The 19325-nt window shown below is 29.4% G+C and overlaps 1 protein-coding gene across 1 annotated transcript in view; it reads left to right on the top strand.

Annotated features, from left to right (window-relative positions):
* Positions 1–15961, top strand: part of LOC142330733 (H(+)/Cl(-) exchange transporter 7-like) — a 79871-nt gene extending 63910 nt beyond the window's left edge. Inside the window, exons 15-19 of the mRNA XM_075376179.1 lie at positions 2625–2645; positions 5504–5587; positions 7199–7279; positions 10238–10337; positions 15813–15961. Of these exons, the coding sequence (XP_075232294.1) occupies positions 2625–2645; positions 5504–5587; positions 7199–7279; positions 10238–10333 (282 nt within the window). The 3' untranslated portion in view covers positions 10334–10337; positions 15813–15961. The remainder of the gene's footprint in view (positions 1–2624; positions 2646–5503; positions 5588–7198; positions 7280–10237; positions 10338–15812) is intronic.
* Positions 15962–19325: the final 3364 nt, after the last annotated feature.

Raw genomic sequence — 19325 nt, 5'->3', positions numbered from 1 at the left:
ATTTATAAATTCTTTTTATGAATAATTTAATTTTTTTGACAAAAACTGCTATCGTTTCTTTTTATAATTAATACTTGGTTCATAGTTATAAATCCTAAATCCCTACCTCACGAGTGAATCTGTTTTCTAAATTAAACAAAAAAAATGATATATATATATATATATATATATATATATATATATATATATATACACACACGCACACACAAATAATTCCATTATTATTTAACAAAATTATTCAGTAATTATATATATAATTTTTTTGTTCCTAATTCAGAAAGTGGCAACAGCTGATTTTTTTTTTCATACTCAAGAATTAATGTAATGCTATAAACTATTAATGACAAATAACAAACTGTGCTGTATAAAGATTTCTTACTAGCTCATATTTCTTTCAAAAGAGTGTGTCTTCAGAATTTCTCTGAATGTTGATTATGGGTATTTAATACTTGTAGATAAATACAATATAAATTTATGTGTAATTATAATTAAAATGTTGCAAAGTATATTTGTTATTTGTGATTATTAAAATTATATTAGTATATGTTTATACCCATAGTGAATATAATAATGTTGAGTCCCCTTTCTTTTCTAATTATAAATTTAAAAAAATTATTATAAAAGAACCGAGTTTACCTATACTTAATTTATATTAAGAGTATGCTAGGCACCATAACCGTAATGGTTAAAAATGGTCTGGCATAGGACAAAGTCACTCCTAAAAATGGAGAAGCCATTCTTAAGAATAACATCAGTCCATACTGGTTTATTATTAAGAAGATTGAATAAGGTTTTTTCTGTCGTTACCTTCTTCACTTATTAAGCTGAATATACTACTGCATATCAATATGCCAAGCCTACTTAAATTTAGATAATATTCAGCCTTACAAGTAACACCTTCAATTTTTTCACGTCAGGGACTGGCTGTGTAATAAACATAACTTCTTTTAGAGAAAGCAACTTTGATCTTAGTGCCACTTTCACTGTACATCCATTGTAGACATGTGTTAAGAGGGTAAAGTAACAAATTAATATTCATCTTTTTGTGGAGAATAATGGATTATATGTATTGTCTTCAATCATTACGGTGACAACTGTAACACAAAATTCATAATGAAATGTGTTTTTTATGAATTATGAGGAGGAATCATAAAAAATATTAAAAATGGAAAAGTATAATACTTTTAATCATTTGAGATACAGTATTAATTTAAAACATTATGATGAATAGTGCAACTTAGTAAACATTGAATGTGTACAATCATAGTTTAGTACTGTTATAGAACACCAAGGGAACTATATGATTAATTTTAATAGAATCTTTAAAAAACATTTAGGTTTACTAAATTTTTACAATAAAATGTAGTGTATAACAAAAAATGCTCAGGACCATTTTTGTTTAAAGTTCTGTACTATTTCTAGTAACAATTTTTTACTGTAAAATGAACAGGAAAGAAGATATTGCCGAAGTATTATATTAAAAAAGAATGGGTTAGAGCCACCATTTTTTAATTGTGAACGGTCGGTAAGTATGATAAAATTAATATTTTAGTGAAAGTTTTAATTAAGTGCTGCTGACTGAATTGTGTTTATTATTAATATAAAATGGGATGTTTTATAACATGAATTTTAAACTCTGATTTATTGATAAACTTATTTCAACAATTAGTTATTTAATTAACTATTTACCGATAGAAGATATTTCTTTTTTATCAACAGATCGATAATTCAGTTAACATTGATTGAGATTTGAGTGATCTTTATTATTTTGATAGAAAGTATCACGTTTGCTGCTATGTTGGTAATAACAAACCTGTTAACAACCACTGATTGCAACAGTCCTTAGTTACTAATATCAATACATCATCAGTACTCACTGGTTACTTGTGACTGATACCACACTATCTCATATTATCCTCTATTTTATTCTATTCTGTCTGGGCTTTGTTGAATTAAACAGCTTTGTAATAGATTAATAGAGTTTATTGACAAACTTTTACCTAAATAGTTTTTTAAATATTGAATATTATTCAATATATTTACAATGAGAAAATTTAAACAACTGTAATATTTCTTTAGGATAAATATATATTTCTGTTAATTGTAGTAATTCATGATTTTTTTTTATTTTTATAAAGTAACAATTCTTTCATCAGTTAAAAAACTTATTACTATTGCTTATTTTGTATTTTACTAATGTTGTGTAATAGAGATAAGAGACAAAAAGGCAAAAGGTGTATAGTTATTTATACGGGAGGTAACAGTCCTCATTCTTGGGACTAAATATCACTTTCACAAGAGCTCTGATTTAATGAAGTTTCTAAGCTATTTGAATTTATGTGAGTAATATATTTTTAAAAATAACTTAGTAACTGACAGATGATTTGCATAATAATATGATAAACAGAACATAGTGGCAGAAAAAAATTAACCAAAATTTCTGTCATTTTTATTTTTTAATACTTAATAAAGACCAACAATGTTTATAAAAACAACACTTGATCAGTCTTACAAAAACTGTAAACTCCGCATAGCAGTCAATGTGTCAATTGCATTATCATTTTTACAAGCATAGGAAATGTATTTCTATTATTTTTATTCATTTTATTTATTTTTTTTTAAAGCTGCGTAATGGATGGATAGAGGTAATTTTAATTGTATTCTTTTTTTCTTTAAATTAATTCTAAGATTCATTCTGGAAAATATTTTGCAATGCAAGTTATCATTTTTTTGTTACAAGTTCCCCAGGGATTGATCTTCCACCAGTTCTCTCCTCCTTATTGTGTTGAGAACCTCTCATCACCATTGTTTTCTCAGATTACAATTGTTTGCCAGTTCCACCTCACCAGTTTCTTTCCACCTTTTTCTCGGTCTTCCTCTTTGTTTAGAGGATTAAGTCTAGGTGTCCTTCTCAATTCCATGCTATTTTTATAAATAAACAATTATCCTATTTATATTATCATATAAATTATACAGTGTATAGATCAATTCTGGAATAACTAGTTATACTACTCTGTAGGCAAAAATAAAAATACAGGTTTGCCTTTGGTGGACAGATAAAGGGAAACTGTATTCCTAATCTTGATTAGGACATCTACCACAATTAGTAAAAAAAAAAAAAAAAAAAAAAATATTTGTTGAAATCCATAATAATTATATGAAATAATAGTACATGCAAATATGTGAAGATACCGGGTAAATAAAATCAGTGTAAAAGAAAAGGATTTAGATGGTGATAATGAAAATTAAGTACATATTATTTGCATGTATGCTAAACAAGGTTGTGGAAAACTAAATTTAAAAAAAAAATTATTATTAAGAAAATAATTTTAAATTAAATAAATTTCTTAAATGACATGACAAAATTTCAAAATTATAAAATATTATGAACTACTTTCCAGTTAATGAAATTTGTTCTTTTGAAGACCTTTTAAAGCTAATTTTTTTTTCTGGGCGAAAAATGCTTCGGTGTTATCATCACCCGAACATGATGTATGTATTTTAAAAAACTAAATTTTAAAAATCCACAATTAAAAATTAAATAAAAACGCCTGGAAAACAAAACATGAAATATAAAAACAAAACCTAATAGAATAAAAAAATTAAAACAAAAGCGTTAAAATGGAATAACAATAAAATTTACTATTTTTTGGATTTCTTGGAAACAAATGAAAATATTAGCTTGATTTTTTGGTGTGTGTAATCTTCATGTGAATATCTAAAAACCAATTTCTAGATTTTTTAAATTCCAAGTTTAAAGGGTTAAATGGATTTTTTAAACCTGTCTAATTTTAATTACTTAGTAACAAATGAAGATATCAATTTGAATTTTGGTGAGTGTAATCTACATGTGAATTAACCGATTTCTAAAATTTGATCTTGGAAAGGGGTGAAGAAAGGTAAAAACAATTTTGAACAATGAATGCAAATTTTCCCAATCCTGACTAAACTAAACGAGATATTCAGTAGATTTGGGTTTGCAAATACTTCGCAGATAAATATCTAAAAACAATTTTTGGGTTGTTTGAATTCTGATTTTTTAAGGGGTTTGATGGCATACAGCATGGCAGCTCAACCAACACAGCCACTGTTACTGTATCTATGACTGGCTGCACCTGCCTCCAGTTACTTGACTAAAAAACATAAAATAAAAAAATTAATCACAATGGGATACGCAAACATCATTTATAAATAAATTTCATCATTAATAAATAATGTTTAATTATTAACATTTAATAAAGTAGTTTAGTATTTCTTGTTAATATTGAAGATGAAATTCAGATGAAAATTACTGTAGATCATCAATTTTTTACAATAACTCAGTTTTTATCAACTATTTTTCAAAAATAAGGTATTTTGTTTACAATGAACGGCTTATTATTTTAGTTAATAAAACTAACAATTACTTAATCTTTAAAGATTAAAAAGTGGATAAGACACTTTGAAATTTATGAATCTACATTGAATTTTTTATTTATTAGAAAAAATGTATATAAAAGTTTACCAAATATTACAATGTTTACTCAATCTGATCTTGAGATATCAGTCTTAATTTAAAAAAACAAAATGACACATGAAGCAAAATGAAGTGGAAAATACCATTTTTTTTTCATTAATCTTTTTCACATTGATACATACAATCTGGAAATGAATAGCCAAGTACGCTTTTTTTTTGTTACACTCTGTATATTCCTCTAAGGATAACATTTTAGCAATATATTTCTTGGAATTACTGTTAAAAAATACCTTGTAGATATATTTATGTTTCGCATATGAGATATATTTTGAGTTTTTGAACTTCAGATTATGTTTTAAGAATCTCTATTTAATAAAACAAATGTAATATGATATGATACTATAATGTGAAATATAGAAAATAGGTGTATTAAATATTAATGTTGGTTAACATAATATACCACAAAGTAAAAAATTAAAAAAATTTATATATTAAAATTACAAACAATGGATTATATAAGAAAAATAGATTTGCTCTAGCCAAGTAAACTATTACTCTGTAAAAAAATTGTTTTAATATTTGAACGTAGTGCTAAATCGATTGGTACACATAGACAGTAGAGATGCAAGAAAACCAAAAAAATAAATTTGGGGTTATAGAAGGATGTTGAAAATGAAGTGGGTTGACTAAGTTCAAAATGAAAAGATTTAAAAAAATGTCAATAGAAAAAAAAAATCCACCAGCAAATTCTTACCAATAGAGGAACAGGTTGAATGGTAATATTCAAATATTTAGGCTTGATTTAAGGCACTTTAGTTATGTACACAGAGACTGGTCAAAAATCATATAAGAAATAATATTTACATTTAATAACATAATTTAAAGTTTAAATGTATTTTTTTTTTATTATATGATTATATAAAAAAAATTGCTTTATTAAAGACTAATAGCAAATCACTAAATATGTTTCTTTAGTTTAAGAGTTGTATTTCATCCTTTTTGTACTTATGATTTTTAATTATTAATTTATATTTTAATTTTTTTCAGAATGTAAAAATAACAGAAGCAGATTATGAACAAGTACTTGATTTAAAACCTTATATGAATCCTTCACCTTATACTGTCAAATATGTAAGTTTATCTTTTAATCATCCTTTTGTAATAACTTTAAACAAATGACAATATTTAAAAAAATGATAACATATTACTGTAATAATAGTATTAAAATTTCATATGAATATAGTAGGAAAAATTATGCGCAATAGAAGACAGAATGAAAAATTGTTTTAGTAAATATCGTACATTAGGAAAAGAAAAATATACTAATTTTGTACAAGGGTAAGTCAATTATTATCCGCAATGTAGTTATAAATTTTTTTGCAGTACTTCAAAGTTGTTACTGGAGCGTTTCGGCAGTGTGGGCAGCAGCATGTGCTGATTTGGAAGTCGAGAGTTACAGCGTTCAAGTACGAGTAAAGCCAGTTATTTTTACACGGATTTGAATACTAGATCGTGGATACCGGTGTTCTTTGGTGGTTGGGTTTCAATTAACCACACATCTCAGGAATGGTCGAACTGAGAATGTACAAGACTTCATTTACACTCATACATATCTCTCTGAATAATTATCTAAACGGTAGTTACCGGAGGCTAAACAGAAAAAAGAAAGGGCAGCAGCTTGTGGACAGGCATTGTCGTGCAACAACACAAAACACCTTTCGACAGCAGACCTCGGCGTTTGCTTCGAATTGCAGCTAGTAATGACGGATCCATGTTTCGTCACCAGTGATGATTCTGTCTAAGAAGACAGAATCCCGTTCGTTACCACATCGATCCAAATGTTTTTGGCAGATGTCCAAGTGCGTTTGTTTATGCAACTGTGCGAGTTGTTTGGGAACTATCTTCCACAGACTTTATGAAACCAAAGTCTGTTGTGGATGATTTCGTAGGCAGAATCCTGACTAATTTGCAGACGATATGCCACTTCATCAATAGACAGACGAGTAACTTATTTGTCTGTCTAAGAAAACTATGACAGGTGCACGCTCAATGTTTTCCTCATTTGTGGCGGTAAACGATCGTGCGTAACACTTGTGCGACCATTTTTGAATTTTTCAATGCATTCGTAGACACTCCGTTGCGGCAACACACTGTTCCCGTACTGTACTGAAAGTCTTCGATAAGTTTCGGCCCCTGATACACCTTCCGACCACAAAAAACGGATCACTGAATGTTGCTCTTCTTTGGTTGAAACAGAAAGCGCAGCAGCCACGATTACCAGGAGGGCACCGATAATAAACTAACCTAGCAGCATCAAACCTGCACAGACAAAACAACGATTAAACCACGCATGCGTCATCCACGCTACACGACTGTACTACCAACATAAACAAAAATATAATTAAATTGCCGATAATAATTGTATTACCCTCGTATTTAACTTATGTAAAAATGTTACTTTTACAAAAGAAATTGTTTTTTGAGGATTTTTAAACACTTTTGTGTTGCTAGTTTTAATATCGACAGCATTTTTAAAAAAACTTGCTTTTTTGCTTTCAGTATAGAAATTTTTTTTTTTTATTGAACCATGTGGCCTGAGTGCTGTTATATTTTATCATTTCCTAATTTTTATTAACTATAGGTAACTACCTAATTCATGTAAAACTTATAAGTAATTCATCTTTATCTGTATTTCAATGCTGTCTTCCTTAAAATTTTATTAATTAATAAACTTTTTTCTAGGATGCTTCATTACCGCGGATATTCCGCTTGTTCCGTGGCCTTGGATTACGCCATGTTGTAGTCCTGAATGATATTAATGAGGTAATTATTAACATTTTTGTTATATTATTATTTTCTTTTAGCTTATCTATAAATTTTATGCACATTATACATACAAATGATTTAAAAATACTTTCTTAAATAATCATTGTTATTTTACTATTTTAAATTTTTTTCATGAATAGTATTGGAAAAGCCATTTTAAAGTTACTATTGGCTGATGATTTAAAACTTTGTGCTAAAATGAATGACTAGATTTAGAGAAGATTTTGTTGAGCTGCAAAATAGCATAAGTGTAATTTATGTTTGATCAATTTTAAATTGTTTGCTGTACAACTTGTGCAAGACAGTGGGTGTAATCTACTCTTAATAAACATTATTAGTCTCATCATTATTAAATAACTATTCTCATATTGCTGATAGAAATATACACCATGAGTGGATAACCCTGTGATGAACTATAGGGTTGAGTGCTTGGCCCAGTTATATTTATATGTATAAATGATCTTTGTTCAAGAAATCTTTTCAGACCTTTATCATGTTTTGCTGATGATACAGCATTTTGTTATTCAGTTAAATATATATATGAACTTAAATTTAGAAAGCAGAATGATTTAAATTGTCTAAAACTATGGTTTACGGCTAATAGGATGGGACTGAGTACAGAAACTAAATTTATTCATTTTAATTTTAGAAACAAACAGGAACCATGTTGCAGTATTTATTTTAAGTGTAAAAGTTGTCTCTAGAGAGTGGTTGATGAAATTTGTATTCAGTGTGTAAGTATAGAAAGGGTTTCTATTAAATATCTGGTGTTTATGTTTATGAGAACTATACTTGGGAAGAGCATATAAATTTGGTTAGTTAAGATGTGTTAAACTAGGTTTTGCGTAAAATGTATTTTTAAAAAATTATTTGCCCTTTTCTGTTTTGAGATATTGCGCTTTGGTAAATAGTAGATTCAATATGGGTAAGTGTGTGGGGTGGTACCTATTTTTCAACAATAAAACCAATTGTTATAGCTTAGCAAAATTACATTTAGGCAGATCTGTAGAGTGAGGAGATCTGAACATACTTTTCCCCTGTTTAAAGACCTGGGTTTATTTCTACTTATGCATCTTTTCATTATCCACGTTATGCATATTTTCTTCATTAGGGGAAGACAGACAATTACAAATTCCCTTGTATATTTGGCCAGGTTGCGATCAAGGAATATGGAAGTTGTGTATCGCAAGCAAATTTTGAGGCTTATAAAAATTTGTTTACATATGCCACATTGAACATTTTCAATAAACTGCTCCTGTTCATTACAAGTTTATCTAATTTGAAGGAATTCGTGAAGGAGCTTAAAGTTTGACTTTTTCAATTTGATAATCAAGATACTGAAAATTTCTTGTGGCAGGCTTGAGTTGAATATAGGAATTCAGGAGGTACATTATGTGGTGGTCATGAACTGAATTTTGCAATAAATTATGGAGTATTACTCACTATTATTTTTATTTTTGTGTTTTTATACACTTTTATTTATTTTGGTATTTTTTTTTTAGCTGTCATCTACCTTTCTCTTTGAATTGTTCTGAAGGTGCTTCAACATAATTTTCTGAATTCATGAAGTACCTAGCCACTTTTTTTCACCAAATCTGCTTGACTAAAGTTTATTGAATTTAAATTGTAGATTTTTAGTATTATATTGAATATTTCTATTTATGAAACTAGTTGTTATAGAATAATGTATAATAACTTGCATGTGAATTTTAATGGAATAAAGAATCTGAATTTATATATATATATTATGATTTGGATGTTAACTTTGATACCAAATTTCTGTTCACTGATCATATTTATATGAACATTGAACGTAAAAAGGAATTTTAGTCCTACTTCTCTTCTTCTTTGGTCAATTATCATTTCCAATCTTCCAACACAATTATGGGAGTTGTACCAGGTCATTATTTGATTAATTTTGGAATATTGCCCAGCAATTTATAATTACAATGACATCAATTGAGGCAGTTCAACAAAAGTTCTTTTATAATTTGAGCTACCATGGCCTGTAAGCATAATTCTTTGTATGAGAGTGAATGTAAATGTCGGAGAATTACAATCCTTAGGAAAAGAACTTTTGACTTGTGTTATTAAGCTATCCCTGGCAGAATGGAATTGATCTTTATAAGATGGAATTCAGAGTGCCTTACTGAGTAGTTAATTAGAAGGCATGTCTATTTTAAATGTCTTAGTGAAGTTAGGCTTTCCTTTCTTTTTTCCTGTTTAACCACCGGTAACTACCGTTTAGATAATTCCTCAGAGGATGAATGAGGATGATATGTATGAGTGTAAATGAAGTGTAGTCTTGTACATTCTCAGTTCGACCATTCCTGAGATGTGTGGTTAATTGAAACCCAACCACCAAAGAACACCGTATCCACGATCTAGTATTCAAATTCGTGTAAAAATAACTTGCTTTACTAGGACTTGAACACTGGAACTCTCTGCTTCCAAATCAGCTGATTTGGGAAGATGCGTTCACCACTAGACCAACTTTGTGGGTTTAGTGAAGTTAGGGTAGTGTAACTATGTCTAACTATATCTTTAGTGAAGTTAGGCTATGCATTGGTGAGATGCAAAGAATGATAGAAAAAATACTATGAACATGACATTGTTCTTCGCTTAATATAAATCTATTATTCCAAGTATTTTTTTTCTGTTAATTCATTTATTGCTCTTTGATATGTAAATTATAGTAGTAGTGTGAAGAAAGGTAGTCTGAATTTTTATCTGACTCCTGCACTTCGTCTTTCTTGGTCTTTATTTTGTTACAGCTAGTAATTCATGTACAAATTATAAATATCCATCTGTTTTTATATTTTAACCTCATATTTTTAATTTTAAATATTCCATTTTACTTTATTAAATGCTTATCCTGTAAAAATAAAATCCCAATTTTAAAACTAAAATTATGATAGTTAATTATCTTTATTTTGGGTTTTTTTTTTAATTCAGGTAGTTGGTTTGGTGACAAGAAAGGACCTTGCTAGATATCGTACGTGGAGACATGCTGGTACTATGGGCCTCAAAGAATTAAGAGTAAGAGTATGACAAGGTAAGACAGTTATAAAATGATTTACCTTCAGATTAAAATTATAAATCAGAATCTAGTCAAAAATGCATTATTCAGCAATTAATATCAGCTATAATGTTTTTACTTAACGTATTTTCCAATTATTAAAGTAATTGTTATTTTTTTTAGAATTAATCAAGTATGAATTTTTTATATTAACAATTGAACTCATTTGATGTTATCGTTACACGCCCTTGACATATGAATTGTAATATTCAGGAAGGGTTTCCTTAATAAGTGTTATAGCCAATTAAGCTTGCTGTTTACAAGCGGACAGGAAAAAGTACTCAGACAGGCTAAATACACTAGATCAGGTCATGCACATATATTGAAATATTATGCAGTGATTAAAATAAAAGATTTATTCATTTATGCTCCCTAACAGAAACTTGGCCAAGACTCAACATAATTTAAATCAGGAATGAAGGATCATGAACATGGAAAAGATGATTAATGAGGGAGAGAATCTACCCAAAAGAGGACTGCAGCATAAGACAAAATCTCATTCTGAGATTAGTATTCCTTCAGGCAGGATGTCTTATGCTGTCCATAAACCTACAGGAGATTTATGTATCTTATCTCAAGATGGGAGCAACACTTATGAATGATTTTTTATTAAACAGCCTGAAGTTATGCTACAATAAATTGTCATTTTCCATCAGAAATTAAAGCATCACCTGAAAACAATTTTAGGATTCCTGAAGAAATGCCTTATTTATTCCCCCTGAATTGTGTGACATGTGGAAGTATTCAACTGAAATATTAACTATTCAATTGAAACAACACTGTCAGTAGCTGAGGATGTGTTAAGATATTTGAAAAACTTTATGATAAATAAATGTTATATGAGGGTGAATCAAATATATTTTGAGCACATAAGTTTGAAGGGAGCAGACAGCTGCTTCTAGAGCGCATTGGTGGGGATGTCAGGAGTGGAGAGACCAGGCAGTGTCTGGCTTAGACTAGTTTGGCAGTAGCACTCGCAATGTAAGAGCAACAGGTGCACATCCTTCCACTGCACAATACATTATCATTAAATTTCTTGCTCATGAAGGCGTAAAACCAGTGGAGATTCTGCAAAGATTGACTGTGCATTTCAGGGATCAAACATTGTCAAGAGCTCACGTGTTTGCCTGCCATAAAGAGTTCAAGGAAGGAAATCAACGGGTTGAAAATGAGGAACATGATTGCCGTCCTTGGACCAACATTATGGAGGAGAACATGGACACGATTCGCGACCTTATTGAAGGTGATCAACATCTGACAGTTTCTGAAATTGCATCACAGGTTGGAATAAGTTATGAAAACTTCAAAATCATGACATCTGTTTAGAAACAGATGTCAAATCTGTTTCTAAACAGATTCTAAACAGAATCTGTTTTCTTCAAATTTTTCTGTTTAGCCTCCGGTAACTACCATTTAGATAATACTTAAGAGGATGAATGAGGATGTTATGTATGAATGTAAATGAAGTGTAGTCTTGTACAGTCTCAGGTTGACCATTTCTGAGATGTGTGGTTAATTGAAACTCAACCACCAAAGAACACCGGTATCCACAATCTAGTATTCAGATTCTTATAAAAGTAACTGACTTTAATCGATTACAAAAGAGCTAGGGTTCTGTAAAGTGTGTGTCAGGTGGGTCGCTTGCCTTTTGACAGCAGAACACAAGTTGGGACGTTTACGTGTCAGGAGCTTTCAGCATGGTTTGTAGAAGGGAATGCATTTTTGAATATCATCACCTACGATGAAACATGGATCCATCATTATACACTCGAATCTGTACAAGCCAGCATGGCGTGGCAAAGGAAGTGAGAGGCAACCCCTGTGAAAGTCAAAAGTCAACTGTTGGCTGGCAAAGTGCTTGCAACTGTATTTTTTGACTGGCAAGGCATTTTGCACATTGATTTCTTGCATTAGCGTCTGACAGTCATTAAATGCTGCATATTACTGTGAGCTTATGAATGAGGTAAAGGTTGCTTATCGTTCCAAAAGATGTGACCAACTGATTTGAGACGTTATTCTCTTCCATGACGATGCAGCTCTAACTTGCAGAAAATTTGAGGAAATGAGACGGACTCCACTTGACTATCCTCCCTAACACCCTTACCTATCTCCCTATGATTTTCATCTCTTTGGGTCGCTTAAAGAAACACTAGGAGGACAGAAATTCCAAGACTGCGGTGGTGGAGGCCTTTGTGCACAATTGACTCCTGACACAACCCTCTTCATTTTACGATGCCAGGATCAAAAACCTTCCCATTTGCTGAGAAAAATGCATTTCCAAAGTAGGAGATTATGTTAAAAAATTATGAATGCATGGTTATTTGATTACAACAAAATAAAACTTTAAAAAAAATAAAGTCTTGTTGATATTTGATACATCCCTGTAATTTTGATAGTTTTTAAAAAAAATTAATTAATAAACCTTGTCCAATTCATATTTCAAAACTATATTCATATGGTCATGAATATTTGTGTATTTTCATAATTTTATGATTTATCAGGCAATACGTTTTTAATTTATCGTATGATTTACATTATGATTTATGAGTTGTGGCTAATGTCATGATGAACCTTTTTAACAATGTGTATTAAACTTATGTCTTTGTTAGGGATATAAAGTAATGTCACTAATGGGATGATCAGAAAAAAGACTCAACAGTGACTTTAAACTCTCAATAGAACTTAAATCATAAAATCTCTTTGAAGTTCATTAGCACCTAGGTAATAACAGTATCTTGAATATTGCTTACTGAAGTTACTTTTTATTATTTTAATCATTGAATAGTTTTTTAGAATTATGAAAATCACCACAATGGTCCTTTTAAATGTTTCTTTTTTATAGTTTCCTAACATTCATTATCATAGTACATTATAATCTTGAACTGAGTTATATTGATTTCATGTATGAGTATTTAAAATTAGATCAAATGTCTTGAGTTTATTTCACACGATCTGTTATCTCTGAATCAAACATCTTTTATTTATTACATCATCTTGTATGTAAAGAGTTAAGTTTAACAGCTAAATTGCAAATTGTTTTTGATGATTCTGCTTAATTTTTAAATAATTTATCTCTCGGTGAACATTAATAGAGTTTTTCCTATTCAGCAGGATATTTTCTCGATAATTATCAGATTTAGACCATATATTATATTCTTACTATTGACATAAAGAAGATGTATAGGCAAATTCTGGTAACACCTAAGGACAGCAACTTACAAAGAGTTACAAACAAAATTACAAAGAGTTAATAATCAGACGAGTGATCTTGGGTTCCCTCCAAATCATGGGGATAGCAAATGGGATAATCATGGGATAGCAAATTTTTCCATGCAGTGAAATGCCTGGAACATGATAAACAACAGATATGTGGGTCCCAGGCCCTTGTTTGGTCCCTGACTTTTCACCCAAAATAAAGTTCATAACCCTTTTTTACTAATGTAGTAAGGTTTTGCCTTTGATACTTGAGCATCACTTCACTACATACATAACTAACATTGTTAGGATGATTTAAACAAACTCTAGGCATTTTGTAACTAACGACTAATTAAAAGAGTAAATATGTAATACACAATAATTCAGACACACAAAGCACTCACAATGACGTGTTTACTGATTCACTACTATCTCACAACTGACATTGTTCTGATGAATGCCATACATGATCATGTTTGTACATGTTTATACACGTGTGAACCTGCACAATAGTAGCTCATTTGGTTCCATTGTATTTACAATGCTGTAGGAGTATTTACTTGACTATGGACAAATGGACGAAGAAATGTTTTAAAATATTTAAAAAAATTAAAATAAGAAAAAACTGTGGGTGATTCGGAGAAATTCCGAATACATCTTTGAAAACAGGATAAAAAACTGCATTAAGTACACCTATAGACAAAAATCATGACAAAATTGAGACAAAAATCATGTTAACCAGTGTAATGGAACAAACTCTAACGCTAGTAACAATATTCTACATGGATTGTTTCCAATATTTAAATCAAAGAACTTCAAACACATTGTTCAGTCCTTTTCCACTTCACAAGGAATAGATTGGTCATTTATCCCTTCATCAATGCATTTCAGTGGGTTGTGGGAAAGCAGCATAAAGAGGGTTAAATTTTGTTTTTTCTGTGACGTAGAACAAACTATTCTTAGCTTTGAAGAACTATTCGCCATACTAATACAAATTGAAGCTTGTTTTAATTCATGCACATTATATGCTGTATCTTAAGATTCAAGGGATCCACAACCATAACGCCTCTCTCAACATTGAAAGACATTTTCTCATTGTATGTGCTCTCACATCAATTCCTGACCGTGATTTCACTGAAATTTCTATTAATTGTTCAGGCAGTTAGTAACTAATGCAAAAATTTACACAATCTTCTTGGAATAAGTGGTCGAAAGATTACTCGAATCAGTTACAACAACGAAACAAATGGCAAACTCCTAAGAGGAATATCTGTGAAAGAGACTTAGTAATAATATCAGATGAAAATTCTTCTCCTCTGCAATGAAAACATTGTTTAATAATGAAAATATTTTCAGGATTAGATAATTTTGTACGTGTTGCAGATGTAAAAACACCAATTGGAGTACTTTGTAGACCAATACACAAACTATGTTTATTATCAATTATAAGGAATTGAACACATGCTCATTGATAATTTTTCTCATGCTCTCTGTATCTCTCTTTCTCTCCCTCTCTGTATATATATATATATATATACTCAAGGTATCTGTTTTAACATAGTAGATCCTTATCTGGTTTCGCTTGATCCATTGCAGATATCTACTCAAACAAAGCAATTTACATATTTAGGGCATCCATACACATAATTAACCTATTTAGGAGGTCCATCTATACAATGTATTTAAACAAGTTTTGCTATCATAGCGATTTACTTATTTAGAATATTCATACAAACAATTTAGTTATTTAAGAGATCCATTAATGCAATGTATATAAACTAGTTTTGCTGTCTGTACAAGCAATTACTTACTTAATTATCCATCCACCATCACATTTACTTATTAAGGAATCCACCTATTTAAGGTTCTTATCCTATTAAAAATTGTATTTAAAAAGTTTACTTTTGTTATGCACTTACCAAATTCCATAGTTTTATTGTGTGGGTAGAATACATCGGATCATTATGAGGAGGAATCTTAAAATGATTTTGAAACACTCACTGTACAGTTATGTAACTGACATTGTTTTAGAAATAAGCTTTAATAGCAAAAGCAGAATGTACACCATTACATGATTTCTTCATGATCCTGATTGGTAATCAAGCTCTAGATAGCTACTTCCCACTCATTAATCGTAAATTATATCCTATGTTGCCAAATCGCCTAATTTACTCCTGCATTCATTGTTAATTTATTACAGTATTTTTAACTTGTATAATTCATAATGTTTAATATATTTATTGTTTTTTTTAATAGGGCTTCACCTAGGGGCTCCGTCAGATCAGAACCCTAAAGATCGGGGTGGGGATGCTACAGATACTGCCGAGGAGCTGTCAGATTCCATGTGACAGCGGAGTCCCCGATCAGACATAGCTCTGATCCGATTGAACTCCCAGGTAAGAGAAGTCTAGCACCATAAATGTATTATAAAAATAATATAACCGTTACTAACAACTATCGAACATATTATAACTACGTGTAGTTATGACGATCACTTATCACTATAAAGCAGCCACAAGAATTAAAATTACTTATGGCAATTTTCATCATTTTATCAGCACCATCATCATTATGTCATTAATTTATTATCTGATATTACTATTGCCTAAAAAAAAAAATCAACGTTTTTAACATCACCATTATGTATCACCAGAAAGAAATCACCGTCACACCATCACCAATTGATTATATGTAGATCTTAAATGTTACAGCTGCCGTATTAGCAGCGCAAAATAATTCCTATTTTATTTTTTGTGTAGCAGCTTGCTATGTATAATTTACCAATAAAGATAGATTATAAAAATATTTTGATCTGTAATGCATATATATTTGTTTATTTACTGTTTTAATAAAAATGTTATTTTAATACTAATGTAAATATTTCATATTTATAACACTTAATTTCACTAAATTCACTTAATTTCTAGAAAAGAATAAAGGTAGCTGAGTGGCAGAGTAGGTACTGGCTTTCTAATCCAAGACTTAGCGATATGAATCTGGCTCACAGCAATTAAAATATGTAACCAGTTTGTTGAATATTGGTACCCCAACTAAATTATTGGGGGAAATTCAAGTCATCAGAGTTGGACTGACCACATCATCCTCTTATAAGTGACCATGAAATAAGATAGCTGTCTTTACCTGTCGTATCTCTATGGTGTGATGTTTTTCAATCAGGGAAAATTTCAAATTCTTTTAAGGAAAGAAGAAATTTGAAATTCTATTTTACATGAAGACTTTGTGGCCATCCATTAATATATATGGCATATTCAGACAACGAGATGATTGATCCATGTGTAGAATTTTTTGTGAGTGTAATATCATAAATTGGTAGGCACACATGGAAACAAGTGAATGAGGTTTACTGAATTATCTACAAATCTGCTTAACAGTAATTAGTTCTGGATAATCACTTTCAAATTTTCTATTAAATTTATCTGTGAAGGTCTAATGAACATCTGAGGCATGTGAAAACAGTTCTTTTTTATCTTCTTTAAGATTGTGTACAAGTATTTTAAAGCATTTTCATCTTTTAGTGTCAAAGTCATCATTAATTACTATTTTTTCATTTTCTTTATGCCTGTTATTTTTGTTATTATTTCATGATAGTTTATTAAATATTTTTGAAAGTTGGTGATGTTTACCAGAAAGAAAAGAAAAATTGAAGAAGTATTTTGAAAGATTCCGTATACAGTATGCAGGAAAAAGTTAATTGGTCTTAGAGGTGGAGATAAAAATAGAATACAATGGAGATAAGAATAGAATAGAGATAAAGGAAGAGTTTGATTACAGATTTTTATCTATGGTTTAAAACTTAATTGTTTATCTGCTCATTTGTTTCATTTATTGATAGCAAAAAAGTATAGGTCATTCCAATTTCTTCCGTAGGATCTCAGATTACTTTCATTTGTAGCTTGTGAGGATAGCATTGTGTTAAGTACCATAATCACTTTTTTGATTAAAAATTTATTTCACCTAAATATTGAATCTTTGCATCTACTGTAGATTGTTCTTATTCTACCTAATACTGTCTGAATTATCCAAACTAATTCAGGCCCACCATTTGCTTTAACTCTTATGAAGATATTTTGTACATCTTGTTCAATGTTAGCTTGCCATTCATCTATTCATCTTCAACCTGAATGAAACCAGTACTAAGATTCTGCAACACATACAGGACTACAAGTTTTTAACTGGCAGATTTTGAGCGGTGGGTATCGTAATGTATAGAAAGCTGATCATTACTGTTTCTCCATGGATCAAAGAAGTGGTTTAGTGTATGTCAGATTGTAAATTCTTGGACTGGAGAATAGCATGTAGTAATAACACATATTAACTTGCACTTCTGCATAAACATTGACGGTGAATGGTTATGGGAAGGCAGTATTTGTTAATGATCGGGTATTATTAAAATCATAACAGTCAACTATTTTTAAGAATGTGTACTGTAAATGGTTTTTTATTCTGAGTTATATGTGAAATGGACCTACATATAAAGATAAAAAGGAAAAAAATTATTTTCTGAGAAAACATATCTTATATATTTTAACCATTTTTCTTTTATCGATAAAAATTTGATTTATCAGTTATGAACTACTTGTAAATTTAATTAAAAATAGTAATAAAATTAAAAATTAAGTAGTTTTTATTACACTTACATAAAACACAATCTATAATAATTACAGATTCTGTAATTATAATTACATACAGATACATACATTTTTATTGATATAAATTGTTTATTTGGGGTAAAACTTCATTTGAAAACAATTTTAATTAGTATATCTGCTATCTTTATTGGTAAATAAATAAATAAATGAATATTAATTTTTAGCTTGAAGAATACTTAAGTTATCATTACAGTCACTGCCAGTGCTATTATATTATATATTACATTGTATTAATTATTAAAACCTTTTTTTTTTTGTATTAATTACATAAAAAATATAATATTATAATAAATATCCTGTACAGTGATGAATGTTAAAAATATTATTAATTTGGTTACCTTAAAAATATTGCATGGCTGGTAACATAAATATATGGACATTGTTCAAATGTAATAAATAAAAGCAGGTGTAAAAATAAAGATATTTAATTAATAATTAAATACAAAAATAAAACATCATTGTTAGCAATATATGTGTAATAAAACATTTTGATTAGTGATTATTAATAATACATTTATTGTTCTGAAATAAAATGCAAAACATGCTAAATTATTTCATCAATAATTTAAAAAAAAAAATTAAATGTATTAAAGAATTTTAGAATGTATTATTTTTTGCCTAAGGATGAATTTTTTTTATTTCAAGTACTGTTTTAACATTCAGTGATCATGAAGTAAAGAACGTATGTTTTTTAAAATCATGGTAAATAAAATCAAACAGAATTATTAATGCTAAGTTCTTTAATTAAATGCATTTTTTTTTCTCCTGAGTGTTCATCAACTATAAAAAGAATAATTTATATTAAAATTTTAATGAAACCCAATGTGGTAATCATATTTATCTATAGGGCGGCATTGAGTTTTTATTTTATTAACATATTCTTTTTGTAAAATAGAATAAAACCAGTTTTGATGTCATCCTAGTTAGATGTAAGTATATATCTTATAAATATCTTTTATTCCATATAAAAATTGCTATTAAGTGTTTGTTTACCGTTTAATGCTCAGACGTCAAAATGTGAAAGTAAATTTTTAGAAGTACTAGTTTTCAGATATATTATAAAAAAAGTCAGGAGTTTCACTAAGTAATGTTTTTTCTT

The sequence above is a fragment of the Lycorma delicatula genome, chromosome 9 (assembly GCF_047948215.1).
Source record: "Lycorma delicatula isolate Av1 chromosome 9, ASM4794821v1, whole genome shotgun sequence".
Classification (NCBI taxonomy): domain Eukaryota; kingdom Metazoa; phylum Arthropoda; class Insecta; order Hemiptera; family Fulgoridae; genus Lycorma; species Lycorma delicatula.
The sequence above is the reverse complement of the archived record's forward strand: the minus strand, read 5'-3'. Positions and strand labels throughout refer to the sequence as shown.